At 35.6% G+C, this 25,043-nt stretch overlaps 1 protein-coding gene across 6 annotated transcripts in view; it reads left to right on the forward strand.

The window, feature by feature from the left end:
* The window catches only part of PAN3 (poly(A) specific ribonuclease subunit PAN3), a 137,546-nt gene extending 114,056 nt beyond the window's left edge, over positions 1 to 23,490 (forward strand). For all 6 annotated transcript variants that reach the window (XM_013046997.2, XM_045069625.1, XM_045069626.1 and 3 more), the window contains 7 exons: positions 1,650 to 1,815; positions 2,928 to 3,018; positions 7,484 to 7,623; positions 10,216 to 10,345; positions 10,819 to 10,883; positions 18,025 to 18,163; positions 20,549 to 23,490. In XM_013046997.2, the coding sequence (XP_012902451.1) occupies positions 1,650 to 1,815; positions 2,928 to 3,018; positions 7,484 to 7,623; positions 10,216 to 10,345; positions 10,819 to 10,883; positions 18,025 to 18,163; positions 20,549 to 20,689 (872 nt within the window). In that variant the 3' untranslated portion in view covers positions 20,690 to 23,490. The remainder of the gene's footprint in view (positions 1 to 1,649; positions 1,816 to 2,927; positions 3,019 to 7,483; positions 7,624 to 10,215; positions 10,346 to 10,818; positions 10,884 to 18,024; positions 18,164 to 20,548) is intronic.
* The last annotated feature ends 1,553 nt before the right edge of the window (positions 23,491 to 25,043 follow it).

The following is a 25,043-nucleotide window of genomic DNA, read 5'->3' on the forward strand; positions in this document are numbered from 1 at the left end:
TGTGTTATCTTCAACCTGTTGAAATTGAGGGAAAGCAGTTTTTTAATTTCGTATTTTTCTTGGAAATGTTATCCCAGTCCACAGATTTGCTCTTTATTACCTCTGCAATTAACATTTAACTGTGTTGCTCTTATACCTAATTCACAAAAAATTTGTTCACAGTCATAAGAACACTTGAATTTATAAGGTCGTATTCCCTGAAATAATTAAAAAATCTTTATTAAATTTCTGTGACTCCTTTTCCACTGATTTAAGGGTTAACAGTGACCCAGGAAATAGTATTAAGAAGCATTTTTTTTCTTTTTTAAGATTTTATTTATTTGAGAGAGGGAGAATGTGAAAGGCGGGGGTAGGGCAGAGGGAGAAGCAGGGGAGCCCGATAGGGACTCGATCCTGGAACTCTAGGATCATGATGTGAGCTGAAGGCAGTCGCTTAATGGACTAAGCCAGCCAGGCACCCTCAAGAAGCACTTAAACAAGAGATGAGGGGCATCTGGGCCACTCAGTCAGTTAAGCACCCAATTCTCGATTTGGGCTCAAGTTATGATCTCAGAGTCGTGAGATCAAGCCCTACATCGGGCTCTGTGCTGGGCATGGAACCTGCTTAAGCTACACTCTCTCCTCCTCTCCCTTTTCCCCTCCCCGCTCCCAGCTCCCTCCCACCCCTGTTCGTGTATCTGTTCTCTATCTCTCTCAAAAAAAAAGATAGACTCAGAATTTTCCTCTCATGATAGATTGGATTATTTTTGTTTAATTATTAGATATGATATTAGATGGTAATACTCAGTGTTTTACATTTTTATTTTTATGAGTTGGATACCATCCTGCCTAACTGACATGGCTGTAAGAAACGAGACTGGGAATTTTATGGGGAATAAGAAAATATTCAGCATAAATGATGGTAGAGACTCATTTTTCTTTCAAGCCACAGAATGAAATTGTTCACCTACCTGAACAGTAATAGAGGCTAAGATTATTTTAAGTAAAATAATAATCTTCACCATCCTGTTTTTATTCAGAATTTACATTTATTTGGTTCACAACTAAATAAATATAAATTCTTTAAATAATTTTGTTTATTCGGCAATTACAACAATCACAGAAAAGAGAACTTCAGTGAGAGCTCTGCTGCTAACAGTATAAAGGTATGATCTTGTAAATAGGAAATTGGAGTTTGTCTCTTAATTTTTTACTAATAAACTAAAATTTATATATAAACAAAATATAAACTTATATTTATATTCTGATATATTTTAATATATGATACGTATTAATATATATTAATAAACATATAAGTTTATATGTATATATTAATATATACATACATACATGTGTGTATGTAGGTATGTATAAACTGACAAGTTATGGGACGCCTGAGAGGCTCAGTTGGTTAAGTGTCTGCCTTCGGCTCAGGTTGTGATCCCGGGAACCTGGGATCTAGTCCCACATAGAGCTCTCTGCTCAGTGGGAAGCCTTCTTCTCCCTTTACTCTCCTTCTGTATGCGCACTCTCTCTCTCAAATAAATAAATAAAATTTTTGAAATAAATAGACAAATTGTGCCATGATACATGAATTTTTTTAATTAATTTTGGTTTGATGTTTTAGTATTTCAGTTGGTAATTTAAAAGGTGTCATTTTTGTTTTGTAGGTCAGCATGATGGACCATTGCCCAGACAGCATGCAGGATTATTGCCAGAGTCTCTTATTTGGGCATATATCGTCCAACTGAGTTCTGCATTGCGTACCATTCACACAGCAGGTTTGGCATGTCGAGTTATGGACCCAACAAAGATTCTAATAACTGGCAAAACAAGGTACTAGCATTTTGAGTTTTGGTTTCTTTATTGCATGTCTAACCTATGACAGCTTAGTAAACTGATTTAATTTTACCTTTTCATGTATTCCATCCAGAACAGCTGCTGTGACTTTGAGTTTAAAAAAGAAATGTTGAATTCTTAATAAAATGCCTGGTTATTAACCAAGAATCTTGTAAGGGTTTGGAAAGTATATATAGTTAGGGTTGGGGGGATATAGACATAATATCAATATACCTTTTCTGTGTATAACTGTGGTTCTCAGATTGTAGCATGAAACAGAATTACCTGGAGAGCTCATTAATAAGCACACTCTATTGGGTTCTACCCCAGAGTTCTCCTTCAGTAGGCCTGACAATTTACATTTTCAGCAAGTTCTTAGGTGATGCTATTGCTGTTCACTGGGTCCCCTGCTTTGAGAATCACTGACACAAAATCAAGTAACAGCCCTTGACTTCACCACTTTTATTTGAATTACTCTAATTTTGAGAGTTATCTCAAACAGCATAGCATAAAGAGCTCAAGATTTGGTACCTGGTTATTTGGGTTCATCATATTCTAAGTCTGTTAGTTGCTATATATATGATCCTGAGCAAGTTCTGTAACTTCTGTGTATGCAACAACTTTGTAAGACAGGTACTACTATTATCTGTTCCACATTTATAAGGTACCTCTCTCAGAAGATTATTGAAAGGATTGAATGATTAATACATGTAAAATTGAATGACTAATACATTGAGTGGTACCTAATATATAAATGTGAGAAATCTAATTAGTCTATTAGTACCTAATATATAAATGTGAGAAATCTAATTAGTTCTCTTTCGTGAATAACTAATAAAGAAGCAGCTTGGTGTGGTGAAACAACCACTGGCCTGGTAGTCAGAGAGTTGTAGTCCTGACTTTATTCATTTCTGGCTTCTATAACATTATAGGCCTGTCATTAGTATTTTTGAGCCTTAATTTCCAACTCATCTCTAAAGTGGTGTTTGATAGAGGTTACATGGGGAGGCTAGACTAGATAATATTCTGAGATCCTTCCTAATAATATAGGAAGTGTTAAAAAAATTTTTCATTTTAATAATTTTTTAAAAATTCTCTGGTCTTTAAAGGTTGCGAGTAAATTGTGTTGGAGTTTTTGATGTTTTAACATTTGATAACAGTCAGAATAATAATCCATTGGCATTAATGGCTCAATACCAGGTGAGTAAGAATGAACATGGGTACTTCCTTAATAACTTAAGGCTTGATTTTCTTTTAAGACAGATTTTATTTATTTTTAAAGTGTTTCTGGGGTGTTAAATCTATATTTCAATTTATTCTGGGGGTGTCTCTGTGCCAACTGTGAACATTTATTTCTTAATCACTGTTAAGAATGTAGTGTAGAGCCCTTACAAGTGGGAATATAGAAAGTTAATGACAGTGTCAAAGACTAACTGTTCAAATGAAAATGTATTTATGTGATGAGGAAATTTTTCCTCAGCATAGATTAAAACAGATTAATTAGTTGAATAAATAATATTAATTGACATTTTCATTTTTTCAATTCTTTAACGTGTTAAAATTATAGCTGCTATTTTTACTTTTAGATACTGTCCCCCTACCAATCCAAAAATTTTAGAAATATTTTTGAAGGAATATTATTGTATTGCCATTTTTAAAATATTTTCTTTTGCATACTCCTTGTATATAATCAGAATTTGATTCTAGGCTAGTCATAATAATAGTGTAAATCTAGGCCCCTTTGATGTTTTTTGCTGTTTATTTCATACTTGATTCATACGAGGCCTAGGAGAATAAGACCCTGTCTCTGCAGGGAGCATTAAGTGTGTTGCTTTTGCCTTGATTACTCTGTGCAAGTAACACGGCTCTGTAAAGTAATTATTTCATATCATTCATCATTGCAGTACTTCACATTTTTTAGAGGATATGCAGGTGCTGTTTTAAGACCATGTTAATTTTTGTGTGGGAAATTTTTGGTGTTTCTGAACATTTATTAACTGATAGAAGTTTGATATAAGGCAGAATCTCTTAATTACATGGAGAAACAAGGAAGGAAAAAAACACTTTACCTTTTCTCTGCCTTCTCATTTTGACTTGTTTTGTTTAAATCCTTAAAAAAAAGATTTTAGTTTGCTTTATATTATAAGCCAAAATTTTTGAACAAAAAGAAAAAAGATGAGAACTAGTAGAGTCTAAGTAGTGCCTAGTAATCCAGTTCATGTGTAAACCTCTTCTTTTACTGTAGAACCAGGGACAGTACAGTCCCCAAGATTTAGAGCCACTCATCACTTTGAGTTGTATGCAGACTTTTCACATCTTCCTTCCCCTCTGCTCCTGCCCAGCCAAACTCAGCAGCAGCCAAGCTGTCCTGGTTGGTAGCACCATCTAGTGGGCACCACACAGAAGAATTTGACTACTCTTTCCCCCCAGCAGCTTTCTTCTGCCAAAGGGGATTTGCTCACTCTTTCTTATCAAGGGTGGTGGTTCTTAGTGACTTTCCTTCTTAGCTTCTTATACCTGGTGCTTAACTAACAAGCTCTGGAGATTTTTCTTCCTAATCCCTTTGCTTCTAGAAGTGACTGATTATTGATTGAAATACTAGTGATTTTTCATGTATCCAGGAAAATAATATTGAATTTTTGAGGAGAAATTAGACATTATTTAGAACCATTGCCACCTAACTTTATTGCAAGTATCTGGAAACCCCAGGTCCTCACTAAAAAATGAAACCCCTTATAGTTTTGTTTTTTTACAAGTATAGCCTTAAGGCTCTCATTCTTCTTTATTCTTGAATAGAGTTCTTTAAAAAAAAAAAAAAATTACTGGTATAAGACTACTTTGATTTTGGTTTTCTGTGAGTATCATAGCAGTATTATCTTCCCTTTTTTCTTTGTAAATATACATTATTTCAGTTATGTTAGTGGTTGTGTAGTTACCTTGAAAAACAACTCTTTTTAAGAAAAAGTAACTCTAGAATTTCAAACAAACAACTCTTAAGTAAGCATTTGGGACAATTGATTGGTCATGATTCATAAACTCAGGCTGCTTTCAACCAGTCATCACCTTCCCTTTATTTTCCAGCAGTAAAGGATATCTCGGTTTTTCTTTTTTTTCCCCCCTTTATTTTTTGGGGGTGGGTGATGTTTGTGTGGAAGATTTTTCATATAGCTTATGGTAAGGTAAAGGAGAGAATTAAAGATAGTCCCAGTGGGGGATTGTGATTGTAGAGAAGAGGGTACATGAGAAAGGAGTGCATTGTTTCTTGTAGTCTATTTTTCATAGTCTGTTTCAGACACGTGAATAGAGACTGACTTTCAGTAAAGTGGACATAAGTAGAGCCATAGATAGAATCAGAGAAAAATCAAGAAATCAAGAATCAGGAAGAAACTGAAAATGAGTGGGGGGAAAACCTCCAGAATTCAACAAATGGGGGGAAAAACCAGATGGAGGTAAGAAGCAAAATAACAAATGGAAAACTATTTAGCTGGCAAATAAGGAAAGGAGAGTTACTAAGCTTTTATGATGTTGAACTCTCTTAATTAAACAGGACTTCATGAACCTCTTAGTTAAAATCATTTCTAATTTAATCTGGATTATGTGATGTGTATACCTTATTTCTAAAAGTGGGCATTCCCACCTTGAGTCAGCTTTAGAAAGGTGGTGGGATGTATTCAAAATCAGATGTTCTTATTTTAAAATCCCATCCAGTCTTTCAGCTATCTTGGACTTTGTTATCCTGTCTCATTAATAGGAAATACTGGAGTGTTCTAGGTGGGAGGTTTAGTTACAGCATCAATTCAGGGTGGAGCCAAACTGAAAATTCTATTGTTTTAAGGGTTGGGAGGCTGTGTATTGGTACATGCTGCTCAGATACTTGGTAACTAATATCAACCTTCAGTTTGCTGAGGATATGGGATTGAAACAAAGAAATTTACATTTAGCATTTTCATGTACTGATTTCTCTTGACCCACATTTTTATGGTTTCATTATATAACTTGGAATATTTTACTTGACCTTGAGGATGATTGAGGGGAATCCTTTTTGAGTTCGTTCATAGCAGTGCCCTCCGGAGAACAGAAATGTTGGCAACCGTAATAGTGTTCCTTCCCATGCCACCTCCCCTCCTGCCTTTCTGGGCTCCTAACTCTATACCATGAATGAAGTTGTGAGAAGTTTCTTTGACGTAAATCCTTGGCATCTCTTTTTCTGATAGAATCAGAGTAGTTTTTTTAATCCATGTTTCCACTGGTTATAGGATCTCATGTTCAAAGTGTCAGATTCATCAATGCTGGTTTTGGATGAATTTTTGAATTTGGATTTTTTGATGTTATTTTAGTAATGGGAGTTTGACTTCTTCTTTATACTTTATTATAAAATGTTGCATAAAATGTTAAGGGTAGCTGTATAGTGCTTAAGTTTCATTAGTGACTTCCTTCAAATATTCACCTATTTTGCAACTATACCATTTATAAACGTTCCATGTTTCACAAAGCCAGTGGTTCTTAACCCTGGCTGCATACCAGAATTCTTGTGGAAACTTTGAAAAATTCTAATACCTAGAGTTTACTCCAGACTGGTAACACCAGAATTTGGGTCAAGGGGATGGTCACAGGGTGATTTTTTTTTTTTAAAGCTCCTCAGTTGATTTTAATGTATAGTTAGATTTGAAAACTTTTTATAGTAAATCAGTATTTAGTAAATGTATCCAGTAATTCAGATCAGGTCTCAGATCTTGAAGATCTACAGTTTTCTGTCAAAATTACTTCGAATGATTGTATTTAACGCTGAGCTATTCCATTCTCCTAGGCATATAATTATTATAGTTACCTGCCAAGAAGGGCCACTTTGGATAACCATTCTGTTTCCTGGAGTTGTAATAGGTAATAGAGAGTTTACCTCAATTCAGCTAGCTGTCTTTTGAAAATTCTTTTAGAAGGAAAGCCTCAGAGTGGTAAATCTTAAAAAATAAACAGGTAGGGAAGTAAGCAGGCAGGCAGATAGAGAGATATTTAAATAGATACCAAGTGGCTACAGAGCTCTCAAAAAACTGTTATAAGGAAAAAATTTTGGAAACAAAGACAGACAGGATGTCATTGGGGTTTGCAGTGTTTTCGATGTTCTAGAAAACTTGCTCTGAAATCAGGTAATGGTTATGTTGTGTTCGGAATAAAGGAATAACTTTTCTTCAAATAATTCTTCAAACTCCCACTGTATTTTGGGTATAATGGAAAGTAAAAAGGGGGCATACTATAAGTTGTAATGATCATAGTAAAGCGAGTATATAGTAACCAGCCTTAAATTTCTTGTAATAAGAATGTCAGCTCTGTCTAAATTTAAAAAAAAAAAATTTTTTTTAAATTTTAAAGCAGCAATTCCATAGTTGGCTTGTAAATTGCTCAGAGTAATGTTTCTTGGAGCTACATTCATCAGAATTGTCTGGGTGCTTTTAAAATGTTGGCCCTGCTCTCCCAGACCTACCGAATGAGAATCTCTGGTGGAGAGGCTCATCTTACCAGCTCCCAGGTGATTCTGAGCGCCAGTATTTGAGAAACCTGTGCTGGGAGTTCTGCAGCTTTTTTGTAAAGGTGCGGCAGTAGTGGCAGTGTGCTATATTTGTGCCTTATAAAATAAAAATTAAAAGTTATATTTATTCTTCCATGTCAGCAAGCAGATCTGATATCATTAGGAAAAGTTGTGTTGGCTTTGGCTTGCAACTCTTTGGCAGGAATTCAGCGAGAGAATTTACAGAAAGCCATGGAACTGGTGACAATCAACTACTCCTCTGACCTGAAGAATCTGATTTTGTAAGTTTTGCAATACAATTAAGTGTATGTAATGATCATGAGATGAGACAGCTTTTTCATAAAGACCTTTAATAGATTGTAATTTTAGTTCTTACTATTCAAAATCAGGCAGAACACAGTTAAACAACCTTTAAATTCTTTATTGTTCTTTATTTATTCAAAGTATATATTTCTTTGAATAAATTCATATACCAGTGTATTTATTTAGTTATTGATGTTTTAAACATTTGGTCTCTAAAGTTGCATTGGTATTCAACTAGCTACATACACATTTTAAGTTTAAAATAAAATAAATTCTTCAGTTGCACTAGCCACATTTTAAGAGCTCAAAAGCCACATGTGGCTTCTGGCTAATACATCCCATAATCTCAGAAAGTGCAGTTCGACAGTGCTGCTCTAGAGTGATCGGTATCTCTCTGAATGCTGTCATAAATAAACCTCTGATGTGATCCAGTTACAGACTGTGTAGCCAAAACATCCACTCCAGAAAGTATGTTCATCAGAGTCCCTTTGCTTCTACTCCAGTATCTTCAGACTGTCAAGAAGTCCCTGAGTATAGGCTTGAAATGTATTTGACTTGGGAGGAACCCACTGTGGAGTACAGTCATCACAGAAAGACTCAGACACACACCTGTCTGAGATATATCTAACATTGGGGAATTCTAGAGGGTGGACAACCATAATTCTTATTCTAAGTTATTCTAGAGAATAGACGCTAGGCTATCTCTTGACATTTTCCCCATTCTGTTCTAGAAGCGGTTGGAGCACAATGATCCTTTTCAGTGTCTTAGTTTTAAGCTGTTCGTTCTGATTTTTTTTTTTTTTTTTTTTTGTAGTCTTGGATGGCTCAGTTTCTTTTTTGGACTAGTCCTGGATATAGAATTGAGGGTTAGAGGATGGGGATGCCCACTTGTGCTTTGTTACACTAGTGTAAATGTCTTTGCTCATGACAGAGTCCTAGAAGCCAGTAGTTGCCCCGTGTTCCTGTTAATAATCAGATGATTGCTCTTTCAAATGAAAATATTTGTTTCATATGTTTTCACAGCAGTGATTTCTAGCCTTAATTTGCAACATCTAGGATGTTTCAAATAATCTCAAGTAGTAATCTCCAAATTTCCTTTTTAAAAAATTGGGAGTAAAGGATATAATTGAAACAAACTAGCCATATGTTAATAATTGTTGAAACTGGGTGATGGGTACATGGACATTCATTATACTATTCTGTCTATAAATTTTCCTTAATAAAAATTAAGTAAAAAAGCAGTACTTTCATACTAATAACAGCTGTATAGAGCAACAGACTGTGTATCAGGTACTTTTGAACTGATGTGAATGAATTAATTTTCCCAATAACCTTATAAATTAGCTCCATTTTAGAGATGACAAAACTGCGGCACGGAGAGGTACAGTAACTTGCCAGAGTTACAAAGCTTGTAATAACTTTTTAAGTAGTTAGATATAAATATGTCAGTAATTACAGAAAAATAGCTAAGATAGAGATTATCCACATGAGTATTTTATTCAACAAAAGAATGCCTTTTCTGTGCCAGACTGAAGATACTGTGAACAAGATGAACAAAATCCCCTAACTTCTGGAGCTTCCACTTAATGGGGAGGAGATCACAAACATGTAAACAAATAAGGTGTTTGCAGGTAGTGCTAAAGTCCAATGAAGAAAGTAAGATAGAATTATAAGCAGAGAGTGTGAGAAGGGGAGGCTACTTTAGTGAGAATGGTTAGGAAATGGCTCACTGGTCAGGATAGGCAATAACAGGTCACTTTGTATTCTAGCAGGTAGCTTTTTAAAATGTATTTTTCTGCCTCAGTTATAATGGTGAAACTGAATTGGTCTCTTCTGATGTATGTTAGTGCATAACATGACAACTGGTAGATGAAGTTACAGAGCAGAAGGCAGCTTCCTAAAAAGTTGGGCCTTGTTTAATTTATCAAAATTGAAGACCCAGTTTCAGTTTCAAAAAATATTTTGAAGAGCAATGGAAAAATCTCTTCCCTATAATCACCCCCTATTTCACCCCTCCCAGAAAGTTTGTAACAGTCTTTTCATGTCCCACTATTGTAAGAAAGGATTTGAGAATGGAAATGATTAAGTGTAACTCTACTCAACTTTCCTTTCTCATTTTCATAATAGCAAAGATGTAAAAGAGACTTATTTCTTCTGTTGGATCTTAAAATTTTCCAGAGAAATTATTAAGTCTTATTTATTTATTTATCTATTTATTTATTTTTAAAAGATTTTATTTATTTATTTGACAGACAGAGATCACAAGTAGGCAGAGAGGCAGGCAGAGAGGAGGAAGCAGGCTCCCCACTGAGCAGAGAGCCCAATTCGGGCCCCGATCCTAGGACTCCGGGATCATGACCTGAGCTGAAGGCAGATGCTTAACCAACTGAGCCACCCAGGCACCCGAGAAATCATTAAGTCTTACAAGTGAACTTGACTTGCATGAAAAAATGTTTTCGAATTTATGTAAGCTAATATGATGGTAGCAGCGACAGCTTTGTGCTTGTGGGTTGTGTTGTTTTTTAAAGTACGTGTTTGGCATTCAAGTGATTCTTCTTTATCTTCACCAGATATTTGTTGACTGACCAAAACAGGATGCGAAGTGTAAATGACATCATGCCCATGATTGGTGCTCGATTTTATACTCAATTGGATGCTGCTCAAATGAGAAATGATGTCATAGAGGAAGACCTTGCAAAGGTAACGATCTAGTTACAAAGAGATATACACACTTGGCACCTATATGTGTAGAGAGAAAGAAAACATAGTAATTTCTGTGCTAAGTATAGGGCATAATTGGCTAAGACTATTTGCAGATATATTTGTCCAAACTTAAGGTTCAGTATTTTGATTTCTTATGTTCTCTGGGCATTTTTTTTTCTCTTCATGATTTTGCTACAGTCACTTGACATAGTCTTGATGTTTTTTTTCATGTACAAACATTACCTTAACCGTTCTTAAAAATGCCCAGCTGCATGATCTTCTTGAATATTACTGTTGAATGAAATGGAAATATTATATTCCAAACTATAACCAAAAGGTGGGGATTTTATGATTCAGTATTTATTGTTTAAAGGTAATATTGGTATAGGATACCAGTTTTGTAAAATTTTGCTTTTATTTTCAGTTAGCTGGGATATTAATACTCTCTTTCTTTTCAAAATGTTTTATAGGAGGTTCAAAATGGAAGACTGTTTAGGCTTCTAGCAAAATTGGGAACAATCAATGAGAGGCCGGAGTAAGGATTTTCAGTATTTAACAATATATTTTCAATCAGGGGTGCTAATAGGAATGTGTTTTCCTTAATCTTACTGGTTTTATTTGGAAAAAGAGAAAAATTCTCATGTGAAGTGACATTAAGCCTGCTGTGGTAGCAATTAGGATGCTGCTTTTTAAACTATAGCCTAGATGTGGTTGTTCTTAGGTATTCCACACACACACATACAGAAAAGATACTGTTAGAACTCTCTGTTGTGGTTTATACAGGAGGGAACATTTTATGACAATCAGTACTGCCTCTATCCTGTCTCCTTTTTGAAGTGTGGTCAGTTCAGTTTACCGTAGGCAGATTAGAGACTTCAGACAGGTCTAATTGTTGCATGCCCCCTATCTTCTATTATAGGGCATTATTTATAGCCATCCTATCAATGACACCACCACCTTACATTATTTGTCATTTAGTTCTGCCTCATTTGCAGGTTAGAGTTACCATATGTTCAAGAAAGAGGTAGAGTTGATGTCTGTACTAAGTTGTAACTGTCAAGGATAGGTGGAACAGTATTATAGCTGTTGTCATGTAGTGTAAGTGATGTTACAGGAACACTACCTCTGTTAATAGGGATAGATGATACATAAATATTTCTTAACCCACTGAGCCACCCAGGCGCCCGATGATACATAAATATTTCTTGAGGGAGTTTTTTGGCCACAGAATTCATGTTCACTTCCCTTCCTTCGAAGTTAAAAAGAAAAACTCAATTAGTATTTTTCATGATAATTTTTCTAAATGAAGAGAAGATGACATTAGGGAAAAAAACTTCTGGCTGTTTCTTCTGGCATTTATTTATTTAAAAATTATAGGCTTATAGTACTATTTCTTGATTTCCCCCCCCGCCAGTATTTAACTCAGCTAATGACTTTGCCCTATGGAAGATGAGGGTTTGTCTTTCATACCCCTTCCCTTAACCAAACACACCCACATCCAAACACATACAAGTATGCACATTCTACCACTTAGTCCATAATTTTGAGTTAAATCTTCATTCAGTGTTGACATCAGTGTAACAGGGTAAATTTGTTCATAGTTGCACCATATAGTAAACCATTACTATATTTTCTTTCTTTTGTATTTTTTTAAATTTTTGTTTTCCTGGGGTTCTTAATTGTCTTATATAGAAAACTAAGCAAATGAAAAAATGTTGACCACCAGTTTATTCCAGACTCACTGGCAGAGTTATGAAACACCTTTCCATATGGTCAAAAATAGGTAACCTATCAGCTCCTTTTTTTTTTCTCCCCCTTAGAGAAATTGCCCCTGGAGCCTCTGTCCTTCTGTTACTATCTGGGCTGCTCACACTTAAATTTTAAATCTTTTTTTTTTTTTTTTTTAATTTTATTTGACAGAGAAAGAGATCACAAGTAGGCAGAGAGGCAGGCAGAGACAGAGTTCGGGGAAGTAGGCTCCCTGCTGAGCAGAGAGCCCGATGCGGGACTCGATCCCAGGACCCTGAGATCATGACCTGAGCCGAAGGCAGCGGCTTAACCCACTGAGCCACCCAGGCGTCCCTCACACTTAAATTTTAGAGCTTCCCTTCACTATTATCCTGGGAGTTCTCATTGTCTCTCCCTTTGTGTTGGATACCTTGTCTCTTGCCTTTTCCCTTGGTTTATTCTTTTGATTTATTAGGGTACATCCTCCTGTAACTTCCTGAGAAAGGTGAGTTTTTGAGTCTTTTTAAGTCTGAAAATATCTTTTTCTGTTTTTACACTTTATTGATAGTATGAGTGAGTATAGAATTCTAGATAGTCCTCAGAAAATTCTTTTTATTAATTAAGTCTTTTGAATAGATTAATATGAACCAGTTTTTTTTTTTTAAAGATTTTTTCTTTATTTATCTGACAGAGATCACAAGTAGGCAGAGAGGCAAGCAGAGAGAGAGGAGGAAGCAGGCTCCCTGCAGAGCAGAGAGCCCGATGTGGGGCTCGATCCCAGGACCCTGGGATCATGACCTGAGCCGAAGGCAGAGGCTTAACCCACTGAGCCACCCAGGTGCCCCATGAACCATTTTTTTGAAAAGCAGAAAAGAGTTTGCAGTGAAAAAAAAAATCTCCTACTTTTAATGTCCCCAGTCTTTCCACTTTCTCCCACTAATCTTTATTTTATATAAAGATTTCTGAGTTACAATGATATATTCTAATCTCCCTCCTCCCTCTTTTTAATATATACAAATTGTAGACCATGCACAGTGTTCTGTATGTTGCTTTTTCCTCCTAACTGTATTTTGGAAATCTTTTTGTTTGGGTATGTTTTGCGTATACCAAGCACTATTCTCAGTAGTTTACAAATACGACCTAACCTTACTCCTCGTAACCACCTTGTGGTGCAGGTACCATTAGTATTCCCACTTAACAGAGATGTTTGGGCATAAAGAGGTTAAAAACTGGGCGCCTGGGTGGCTCAGTCAGTTAAGCATCTGCCTTCAGCTCAGGTCTTGATCCTGGAGTCCTGGGTTCAGGTACCGTGTTGGACTCCCTGCTCACTGTGGAGTCTCCTTCTCCCTTTCCCTCTGTTCCTCTCTCCTGTTCCTGCTCTCGCTCACTCTCATTCTCTCTCAAATAAATAAAATCTTTAAAAAAAAAAAAAAAGTTAAATACTTTTAACAGGGTCAATCATTAGTGAGTATATGAGCCAGAATTTGAATCCAGACAGTATGGTTCCAGAGTCCATGCTCTTATCCTAATGCTCTGCTTCTGTAATCTATATAGCTATGTAATAGTCCATTCTGTGGATACACCATAATTTATTTCTCCAGTCCTTATCAATAGACATTTGAGTTGTTTTCAGTGTTTTGCTAGTATAAACAGTCTGCAGGGACTGACTTACACATACTTAGTTTTATATGTGTGTGGATACAGGCCCAGTTGTGATTGTTAGGTCCGTGGTTGTGTGACTGTAGACTGTTACAGAAGGGTTTCCCAGTGTATGAGGCATGAGAGCCTTTTGCCAGCAATACTTTTTCAGCTTGTGGATTTTTTTCAACCTGTTAGATGAGAGATTGAATCTCAGTGCAATTTTATTTTGTATTAACTTTTATGAGCATGTTGCCTGTCATTTTTATGTTTTTGATCCATTTCTCTACCTTTTTCTGTCCATATCCTTGGTTCATTTTTATTTTCAGTTGAATTGTCTGTCTTTTTGATGTATACAAGCTATAGAGAGTTATCCTTTGTGATCATTTTCTTTTTAGTTTGTCATTTTTCTTTTGACTCTGCTCAGTTTTTTTTCATGCATATGTAGTCTTAATCAGACTTCTCTTAAGCTTTTGGATTTTGAATCAAAGAATGGAGAAAGGCCTTTTCTACTCCCACTATTTTAAAGGAATTACCTCATGGTTTCTTCTAGAGTACTTATGGTTTTACTTTTTTTCATGTTAAATTTTTATATATGTGGAATTTATATAGGGTATGAGGTATGTATTCAGCTCCTCTACCCTTTCCCCTCAGAAGACTACCCAGTAGCCCAAAAGCATAGTCTAGCTGTTCTGCGCTGTTTTAAGGCAGCACTTCTTTCACATTAGTATTTTAATGACTAATGTTCTAAAATCTGGTAGGTGCTAGTTCTTTCTTTTCTCCATTTCATTGCCTGTTATTTGTTTTCCTAAAATGGCTTAATTTTCTATATAAATTCTAGAATCAGCTTTTTTGCTTAAAAAAAATCAGTTAACCTGATGGATTTTTTTGAGAAGTTAACATGTTCATTAATAAACTTAAGGAGCATTTGTGTTTATGTATGTTGAGTATCTTAACTAAAGTAATGGTCTGTCATCATACTTGTTAACACCTACTTTACTATTCTTAAATGCTAAAGTTGTGCCTTATGTTGTTTGTAGCACACTAAGTTTACTAGGTATTTTTTCTTGTTGCTATTGTAAATGCGAGCCTCCCGCCCATTCTTTCTTTTTAATCTAGTCTAATCTTCTTAATCTAATAAATTCTTAGATTGCTTATTATCGGGGCACATAAAAATTACTGGTTTCTGTACATTTTGTACCCCAGTATCTTAGTGTTTGGATAGTTTTTCACTAGAATTTCTTGGCTTTCTTAGATACATAGTCCTATCTCCAAATATAGTTACATTTCCTCCTTCCTAATTTCTATACTTTTACTTTCCCTGGAGTGATGGTGTTAGCTAGTACCTCTAGTGCATAGTTAAGTAATACTAATGATAATTTCTGTCAAAATTTGAAGCATTACACCATTGTCTTTTAACTTCTAGATTAAAAGCATTTTCTAAAAGATTTTATTTATTTATTTGACAGAGAGAAATCACAAGTAGACGGAGATGCAGGCAGAGAGAGAGAGAGGGAAGCAGGCTCCCTGCTGAGCAGAGAGCCCGATGCGGGACTCGATCCCAGGACCCTGAGATCATGACCTGAGCCGAAGGCAGCAGCTTAACCCACTGAGCCACCCAGGCGCCCTTAAAAGCATTTTCTTTTCAAACCCTTGCCCTTCCCCTGTGCTTTTAGAATCTTTATCAATGATGTTGAGAAATTCATAGTGATTTGCTTTGGTATGCCTTATTGATTCATTTTGATGAATTAACAGTTATCCAGACCCTTTTAATAATTGAAACTGATGTCCTTCAGTTCTTCGTTGTTTCTTTGATAATTTCACCCTTTGGAATTTCCGTTGCTCAGATGTTAGACCATGACAATTGATTTTCTAATATTCTCTACTGTTTTCTTTATTGTATCTTTTTGTTCTACTTTCTAGTTAATTATCTAAATTTATTTTGTCTAAAAATAAAAGTTTTTTTTTCTAATCTGTGAATTTTTAAGTTTCTGCTGTCATATTTTTAATTTTCAAGAACTTTCTGTTCTCTAAATGTTTGTCTTACAGCATCTAATTCTTGTTTCTCTGAGACTCTCAGTTAAAGATTTTTGGTTAGGTTTTGCTTTGTTCTAAGTTCTGTTCCCTGCAATATCTCATAGGAATCAAGATTTTGTTTTGTTTTGTTCTGTTCATTTTCCAAAGGATTTCTGATCCTTGGCTCTGCGTTCATATTAAAAATGACCTTTTTCAGGGTACCCGTGTGGCTCAGTCAGAAGAGCATGTAACTAACTGTTGATCTTGGGGTTTTAAGTTTGATTCCTACCATGGGTGTGGAGATTACTAAAAAAATAAATGAATAAACTTTTTAAAAAATGACCTTTTTCATCTAAAAAGTGAATGGGAAGGTCCTTGCAGGGTCAGGGATTGTAGAATGTGTGGCAAAGTAGTGTGATGTTGTAATGTATAATTTTTGCCTGTTTTTGGTAGATTCTTAAATGTCATAATTTCTCTTGGGCAAGTTCATATCCAGAAAAAAAATCTTTAGCCTTTGTCTGTAGTTGTAAACCCAGAGTCTAGCTTTGGGTAGCCAAAAGTAAAAGGAAAGTGTTGATTAAATAGTCTCAGCTACCATCTCTTTCTCTTCGTGGCATCCTGGAGGCTGGAGTTTCTTTGTTCACCCTGTCTAGAAAGATTGCTGGTACGCTTTCTGGCAAATTTCTACAAAGCAGAAGTGGAGACAGGGATGAAAAAGAGGTTATCTATTTGTTATTTATAGAACTTTTCATCAGTTCTGCCATTTCCAGCTTTAGTTTATACCTGTGCCTTCAGTGGTACCAATGACTTCCCTTCCTGGGCCTAACTGGTCTGGCCTGCTTTTCTGGCTTCCCCTTTTTGTGTGTGCCTTCTGTAGCATCCGAGTTCTGTTATTTCAAGTCAGCTGATCATACCACTTACCTATTTTTCACCTTCCAATTTTCTCTTCTGTTGTTGCTCCTGCTCACTTTGTCATTGTGTGTTTATTATATCCCTCTTTAGACATTTACTGACAATTTGGTGGGGTTTTGAAATGGAATGGAGATAAATGGGTGTGTTTAATTAGCATTTTAATTGAAAGTCCCTGGAGTGAGTGATCTTTGCAAAACTCATATGATTGTGTTTCAGCCATGTGGTCGGCTTTCCATTTTGTTCTTAGAAGACAGGCAGTTTGTTTGTTTCTTCCCCCAGACCTAGTTTTTTAACCAAGACTGCATAATCTGACCTCCCTTCCTATCTTTGCTTCAAATCGGTCTCATTTTTTTTTTTCTTTTAAGTTTCTCCTCCTAGCTCTTGCCTTCTCTCCCCTTTGTTCTTTTCTTTTCTCTTCCCTCTTCTTGCTCTTATTCTCTGTCTCTCCCTTGGCCTCCTTCTTTTCCCACCCACAACTGCATCCACATCTTTGCTGAGTTTCTGAAGTGCTGCATGCTCTGTACCTTGCAAATACTGCTGTCTCTGACCAGGACCTACTTCCTCTGGGAAGAGCATCCACTGCTTCTTGTGGAAAGCTTCCCTTGCCTTCCCAGATGAATTCACATTTCTGTTGCATACCATTTCCCTTTCTCTTGATGGTGTTATCTCAGTATGCAACTTTCTTTGCTTATTTGAGCATCTGTTTTCCTCACTAGACCATAAGTTCCAGAGGTCACTGGAAAGTAACTGTGGTCATTTTGACCAGATGATCACTGTAATTGTTCTCTAGTTCTTGTTTTTGAAGTTTTTGTTTCCTTAAACATTTCTCTATTTTATGCTTACCAGTAAAGTTGAACATATCTGATCATATCTCTCTACTCCATATGCTAAAGGTGAAAGGAGGAAAAGAATCTCTTTAAACCTATTTCTAAAGATCTTTTAAGACATTTTCTTTTTCCTCCATTTTATCTAATGGTAGGAGCTTAAATAAGAAAGTGATTATAAAATAGGAGTGTGAAAGGGATGATTGCCTTTGAGACTTAGAAACTGATATTCGTATACTTTCATGTTGTGTGAAATTATTTTTTAAAAATTTAGCAGTCTGCACATAAAATTTGAAAACAAAATTTTTTTATTTTTTTATTTTTGTTTATTTTTTTAACAAAAAAAAACAGTTTTTTGTTTTATTTTTTATAAAGTTAAATTTCCCTTTAACTTTAGGAGAATTAAAAAAATAAATCTTTCACACACACACACACACACACACCCTACTTCCTAATCCGAGAAAACAATAAAAATAAACTAGTACAGAGTTGGAAGAATCAACATGGCCATGTGGTAGACAGCATGGGTTATTGAGGTAAAATATTACCTTTCCCCAGGTTTCAGAAGGATCCTACCTGGTCGGAGACTGGAGACCGTTACCTTTTGAAACTCTTTAGGGATCATCTTTTCCATCAGGTGACAGAAGCGGGTGCTCCTTGGATTGACCTCAGTCATATCATTTCTTGTCTTAACAAGGTAATTTGTATCTGGATTTTTAAGATCACAATGCCATCTATAATTTTCAGAGTTGTAAATACTAAGAGACTTAAGTGTAGATGTGTTCTACTCCAGCCTAGAAGATATTTTATTAATAATTACCAGGTGTATCTACTTAATAACAATTTCTAGACTAGGCAGGTTTTTTAACATCAACATGAATAATTATAGAATTTTTCATTGTGGACCTTTTCATTGTGATAAAATGTCGCAAAAGCAATAGGTGGGAAAAACAAAAATAGTTTTACATTGAAAAATTTTTTAAAAGTTGAATTCTTTTCTTTTAAGTCATTGTGAGTGTTGTTGAATGTCCTACATGTTATCTGTTCATTTACTGTTAACTGTGGGCGTAGTAATCCAGTGTTACAATAGTAAAAGCACAGTAGGCCCAGCGCTCTAAGTGGAGAATGAGGTGAGTAGATGAACTTAGGTAGATGGAGATCTGTCAGTTCATTTGAGAGGTGAGCTTTGTGTTTTTGAAAGGGCTAGGAGATAGTTTACAAAGGAAGGAAGGAATGCATTTTCCTTACGAATTGCTTGGAATCACAGAGTGTAGAACAGGTCTCCAGAAGTAAATAAATCCTAGTCTTTGTACAGGTGTATATCTAAATCTCAGGGGTCAGTAGACTGGGGTCTGAAAGCCTATATTTGTAGAGTGCATAACCTGAGAATGGTATTGATATTTTTAGAAGATTGTAAAACAGACAAAAACCAAAAGCAAAACTAAGAAGAATATGTGACAGAGACTCCACGGCCCTAAAATTTAAGGCATTTACTATATGGTCATTTTTAGGGATACTATTTGCTGACCCCTGTTCAAAACTGCCCCTAAATTACAAGTACTAAAGGAAATACCTATTATGGCACAGAATGTAGAGCTGGTAATGTACAGCGTGCTAACTCTTCAGGGAATCTTCAGGGAAAACGTGGTTTTGTATGTTTGTTTGTTTGTTTGTTTTTTTAGGCATGACTTTGCCTTGCTGGAACTTCCTTACAACTCTTTGAAAAGAGTATAGTCTGTAATCTACATTAAGACAGTAATTAAACTAATCCAGTACGATTTATACATTTATTTGCTCTTTCTCTTAAGGGGAAGACATTTTTCCTGAAAGTAATGAGTGAAGAACAATTGTCCTGGATTTTAGAAAATAGTATACATAGTAGCAAAGTGCCAGTGACTAAAAATATGTGGCACTGGTGTAAACACTGGCTGGTAGATCCTATGAAATAGAGCCATAGACAGATACCTTAAGTGAAGAGTATTTAATGATTAATAGGATAATTGATAACTTGAAAATTCTATTTCATTTCATAAAATAGCTAGTAGTAAATAAAATTTATCCCAAACCTGAAAGTATGATAATTTTCTAAGTCTGGAAAGAGTATAATAAATTAAAAGGGATGGATGATATTGATATTGATGATATATATTGATGATATAAAAAATTAAAATCTTACATAGCATATTTTGGTAGAAATTATGACAGATTAACTGTTAAAATGGTTTGAAAGTTTGAGCCTTCAGAGTTAGTAAATTTAAAACATTTTAACGAATGAGTTAATGAAAAAGGAAGGAAAAATGTACACCAAAACTAACCAGAAAAGGTGAAAACCATGACAGATAAGTTATTTGATGGACTAAGGATTAGTATGTATGCTTTTAAAGACCTCATTAAAATATTACTACCAAATCTTGACCACGAAGTGGGTAAAGATCATAAACTGGCACTCCTACAGTGGAAATAACACAAATAAACGTAGGAAAACATTTGGTAACATTCATTAAAAAAAAAAAATAGCAAGGCATGCACTTGATACAGAATTGCTTATAAATTGGTACAACTCATAAATCAGTGGTTTCTGATACCCTTTGGAAAACAATTTAGCTGTATGTATTAAGCTATAAAATTATCTGTACTTTTTGATTCAGAGTTTATATTTTTCATTATCTCTTCAAAGGAAGTAATTATTCAGAAGAAAAAAAATTAAGTAGGTGAATATGTTCATTGCTCTATAATTTGACACAAAAAACTTGGAAGATACCAGGGTTCCTTGTGGGACTCTTGATCTAAGGGTCGTGAGTTCAAGCTCCATGTTGGGTTTAGAGCTTACTAAAAAAAAAAAAAAAAAAAAAAAAGGAAGAAATAATGACATGATGGAATATAATGCAGATAAGAACTAAGCATGAAAGATAGAAGTGTGCATGCTGATTAGTGATGTAAAATGCTTACGTATATCTAGATGGGAATATGACAGAAATTTTTAAAATATTCATCAGTGCTGCAAAAGTTGTGCTAGAATAGATACAGTGGATTATCCTCTGCCTGGTATGAACTTCCCATTTTGTGTGTCTGTCTGTTTCAGTTAGATGCTGGTGTGCCAGAGAAAATAAGCCTCATTTCCAGAGACGAGAAGAGCGTACTTGTGGTGACTTACAGTGACTTAAAGCGCTGCTTCGAAAACACTTTCCAAGAACTGATTGCAGCTGCGAATGGTCAGTTGTAGTATTTGCTGAAAAAGCACGCAGGACATGGCTGAGGACCTTAACCCAGAGCAAATTGCACTACAGCTGAACTGTTCTCATCCTCTCATTTCACATTTGGGAAACAAACAAGAGATGAGCAAAGCTGCTTGCACTTCAGTCAGGTACACTGTTACTTGAAAGGAAGAATGTTTCACTTATCCTAGAGCTGTGGCTGCCATTGGGGCCATATCTGTGAAGAATTTATTTTAGATTAAGGGGCACCATTGAGTGAATGGTGTTCCTGCTTTTGTTTTCTTCCACTTGTATATGCACTAATTTTAATTTTTTAAAGACTTTTTTCTGATCTTTGAACTTTTGCCACATTGTATACTTACTTATTAAGGGAAACTATTTGCAAGGACATTTTTGGGAAACAATGCTGGGCAGCGTTTTTGTCACTGAGTGTTGCAGAATTTGCTCTTTTGGGGATGGGTTGCCCTGAATAACATAATGGACCAGGTAAATAATTTCACAGAAGTACAGTATAGTGTATAATTCTTGTAAGAGTATTGTATGCAAGCTCTGTATGCCACCCACACTGTTAGTTCCAATGAAGATTTTTGGGTTTTTCTTGTTTTGTTTTGTTTTTAAGAACACACAGAGAGAGATCAGTGAATTGTTGGATACAAATTCCCCCATCAGTAGACGTAAATCCTTTCTGAGTGAGGATTGGATAAACAGGAACTTAAGGAGCACATAAAGCTCTTTGCTCCAAATTTGACCAGTCTTTTTTTTAAAAAGCTGTTTCCCTGCTTGTCAGATATATTTACACTTATGCAGTTTTTTTAATAGAAAAAAAAAATTCTGATAAAGGCCTGAAGGTCAGGAGTATATTGCTTTAGATTCTTTCCAGTTCGCTTTTTTTTTGTATAAAGTTCTGTTCTTTGAACCACAGCTTTATTATGGTACTTTACACTGGATACAGACACAGAGACACTGTTCAGAAGATGAACTAAACACAGCAGTGGTCTGGCATCAAGAGCTTTCTGAAGTTTTACAGCCTGAATCTGGAGGGATAACAATCTGCTGTGCCTTTGCAGTCACTGCTTAGCCCAAAGTAATAGTACTTTTGATAATAACTTCACTATGTGGGATATTCCTGAATAAGTCAATCTCAAAAGTTTGGAATTTTCCTCTTCTTAACTTTCTTAATATTTGGACGTGCAGTTGTCGCCAAACTTGGGTATTCATGGAATTTCTAGTTAATGAAATACCTATACTTTGATACTGAAGACTGCCAAATACATAGGAATTTTCTTTCACAAAAAAAACCAGTAATGAAGACTCTATCTCCTTTCCCAGCACTGAATGTTTTACTAGCACTGGGTGCTCACCATGCAACTATGAAGAAAATGTGGAAACTCAAAAGGTCAGGAAAGACTTCCAAGCACTTGCAACTGATGTTACAGTCTTCAATTTTAATAATTATACATATTTGTAGTTTTCAGAGAAGTTTTTAATATTTCTCTGTCCACTTTTTATAAGCTTTAAAATGATTTTCTCTGCCTTGAGATTTGCATCAAGAAAAAACACCTCTCCTCACCTGAAAGCTTTGAAGACTAAAGACACGCTTTACACATTTTAACAGGTGTGTTTGAGTCCACGTTTGGTAGCATCAGTTGTTGAGTTAAAAAGAAAATCAATTATTGCATTTGATCTGGATGGATTTTAAAAGAACATAATGTTCAATATTCAAAGGATAATTAACATTTGCCACCATAATGTTCTTTTTTATGTAAAAGGAACAAGAACTTGGAGACATGCAAAAGTCTTTTATCATTAGCTCATGTATTTGAGGAAGAGCAGCTGTCTTTTTATATGTTTTTTGACAAATCATATTGTAATTCTTTTGTACAAAAAAGAACTACTTGTATTCTAGAAGAAATATGAAATGCTTAATTTATAAGCGGGCTGGAGATTTTTTCCAATATTGTTTTCTTTGAAAATGAAAGGGGATCATCTATTTTAGTTTTGGGGTCTGGGAACTTTTTGAAAATTTAATTTGTGGACCAATGTTTTATGAAAGCTAAGGAAGGGCAGGGGTAAAATAGGGCTTGAATTTCTCATCCTGTATAGACCAGCAAACTTCCCTCTGCAAGGCAGGTTCAAATCACAAACCCAAGAATGTTTGCATCCTAAGTGCTAGTTTGCTTCAGCCCCTAGTAACCTCAGGACTTGGTTTGAATATAAAGGTAGACAGCTGATATGTTTTCATGAGTAAATATTGTCGGCCAGAAAACAGATGGTGTCAGGTAATACGTATTTTTTTTAAGCTTTGTTTTATATTTATTTTTCATTTAGTTTTTATTGGGAATGGTTTTCAGTAGAACTCTTAGTTCTGCTTAGGTGTTTTTTGGGGGAGCCCTCTTTTCCATAGTGTAATTCCATTTGAGAGGTTGTCTAAAAGATAGTCTTTTTAATTCATAGGAAGATTTAAATATCTGAGAATAGTCAAATTAAGGATAGAAACTTCCCATACCTTCTGTTATGGCAGATCAAAGCACAGAAAGGACAACCCTTGAAATCATGTAATGTTGGTCATTTCATTTTTTTGTACCTATTTTAAATTCTGTTAGTGTATTTACTTCATTGTAAATATTTTTGAGGGTACCTTTGTATTTTGCTTTTGACCTTGGTTCTGTGGTTTGGATGTCAACAACTTCCCTAAAAAACACCAGTATGTTAAGTTCTGATGTCATGATCCCATGTGGGTTATTCATCTTTAATCCTGTTTTCAGTCTCTATGTGTACAGCCGTATTTTTAATAAAGAATTACAGAGAAGTTTGTAGTTTTTGGGTACCAGTTTATTTAAGAAGATGATGTTTGCCTGATGATCGAGATTTCAAAGGCTGAATACTGCCTGTGTGTTTGGAGGAATTGTTGGTGGCATGTTTATTCATTAATTTACCAACTATCTGTGAAATGCCTACTTGGATCTGTTCTAGGTACTAAAAATGCAAATGTGAGTGTTTGTTATTTATAAAGTGCATAGTTATACTCAAAACTTTTTTTTAAGATTTTATTTATTTATTTGACACACACAGATCACAAGTAGGCAGAGAGAGAGTATACTCAAACATTTCTATATAATACCTGGCTTTTACAATGTATTTGAGGAAAGAAGACTTACTTATGTGAAAGGATAGTGAATGGTAGGTGGCTAACCTTTGATTCAGTACTTCAGTAATTTACTATTTAGGTATAGGTCTTCTAGAAACATTATTCAGAATATAAGAGTAGATTTCAAGAATGGCAAAGATGTTAACATTTGTTGAATCTGAGTACCTACTGTTTATTTCCTATACATTTGAAAAGTTAAAAAATACAGAATAGAGGGTGATAAGGGACTTGAGGCCTAGGTGAACGGAAGCTAGAGTAAAGAGGTACTGAAGTTCCTTCACGGAAGGAACTGTTGAGTTGCTTATAGAAATTTGGAGAGAGAGAGAAGAGTGTAGAAGGTCCTTGTGGGGATAAATTTGATGGCAAATTAAATTTAATTTGATGGCAAATTAAAATGACCATTGGAGGTTCATTGGGAAGAGAGACTAGTCTGCCTAGAATAGGGGATGTTTGGGGGGGTCTTTTAGATTTAAATTTTATGAGAAAACATTAAATATTCTCTTAAAGCTAGGCCAATGTTAACATCTCCTACACTCTGGTGAATGGACATACACACTGGTTTATTAGTTACATCTCCTGTGCTCTGAATAGTCGAAACAGGCGTTTCCCTCCACCTTGAGCAATTGTGCTCTTAGGGATGCATCTGTAAAATATCTTTCGTATAAGTGTGGGGGAAAGGGTATAGTGATGAAAGATTTACTTATTTATTTTAAAAAAAAAGACTTCTTTTTTTTTTTAAAAGATTTTATTTATATATTTGTGAGAGAGAGAGAGTGAGAGCGAGCACAAGCAGACAGAGTGGAAGGCAGAGTCAGAGGGAGAAGCAGGCTCCCTGCGGAGCAAGGAGCCCGATGTGGGACTCAATCCCAGGACACTGGGATCATGACCTGAGCCGAAGGCAGCTGCTTAACCAACTGAGCCACCCAGGCGTCCCAAGACTTCTTTATTTTTAAAGAAAGAGAAAAAAAGAGAGCATAAATGGGAGGGGCAGAGAGAAGGAGAGAAAATCCCAAGCAGACTCCACACTGAGTGCAGAACCCGACACGGGGCCCCATCTTACCACCCTGAGAACACAGCCTGAGTTGAAACCAGGAGTTGGATGCTTAACAGAGTGCGCCACCTGGGCACCCCAATGAAGAAAGACTTTTAAACTACACGTCTTTAACGTTTATTTAAAGTAGTCTGGATGATGGTTAAGAAACTAGCTTGCCAGA

This window comes from Mustela putorius, unplaced genomic scaffold (genome assembly GCF_011764305.1).
Source record: "Mustela putorius furo isolate JIRA1106 unplaced genomic scaffold, ASM1176430v1.1 tig00003942_pilon_pilon_pilon, whole genome shotgun sequence".
Lineage (NCBI taxonomy): Eukaryota > Metazoa > Chordata > Mammalia > Carnivora > Mustelidae > Mustela > Mustela putorius.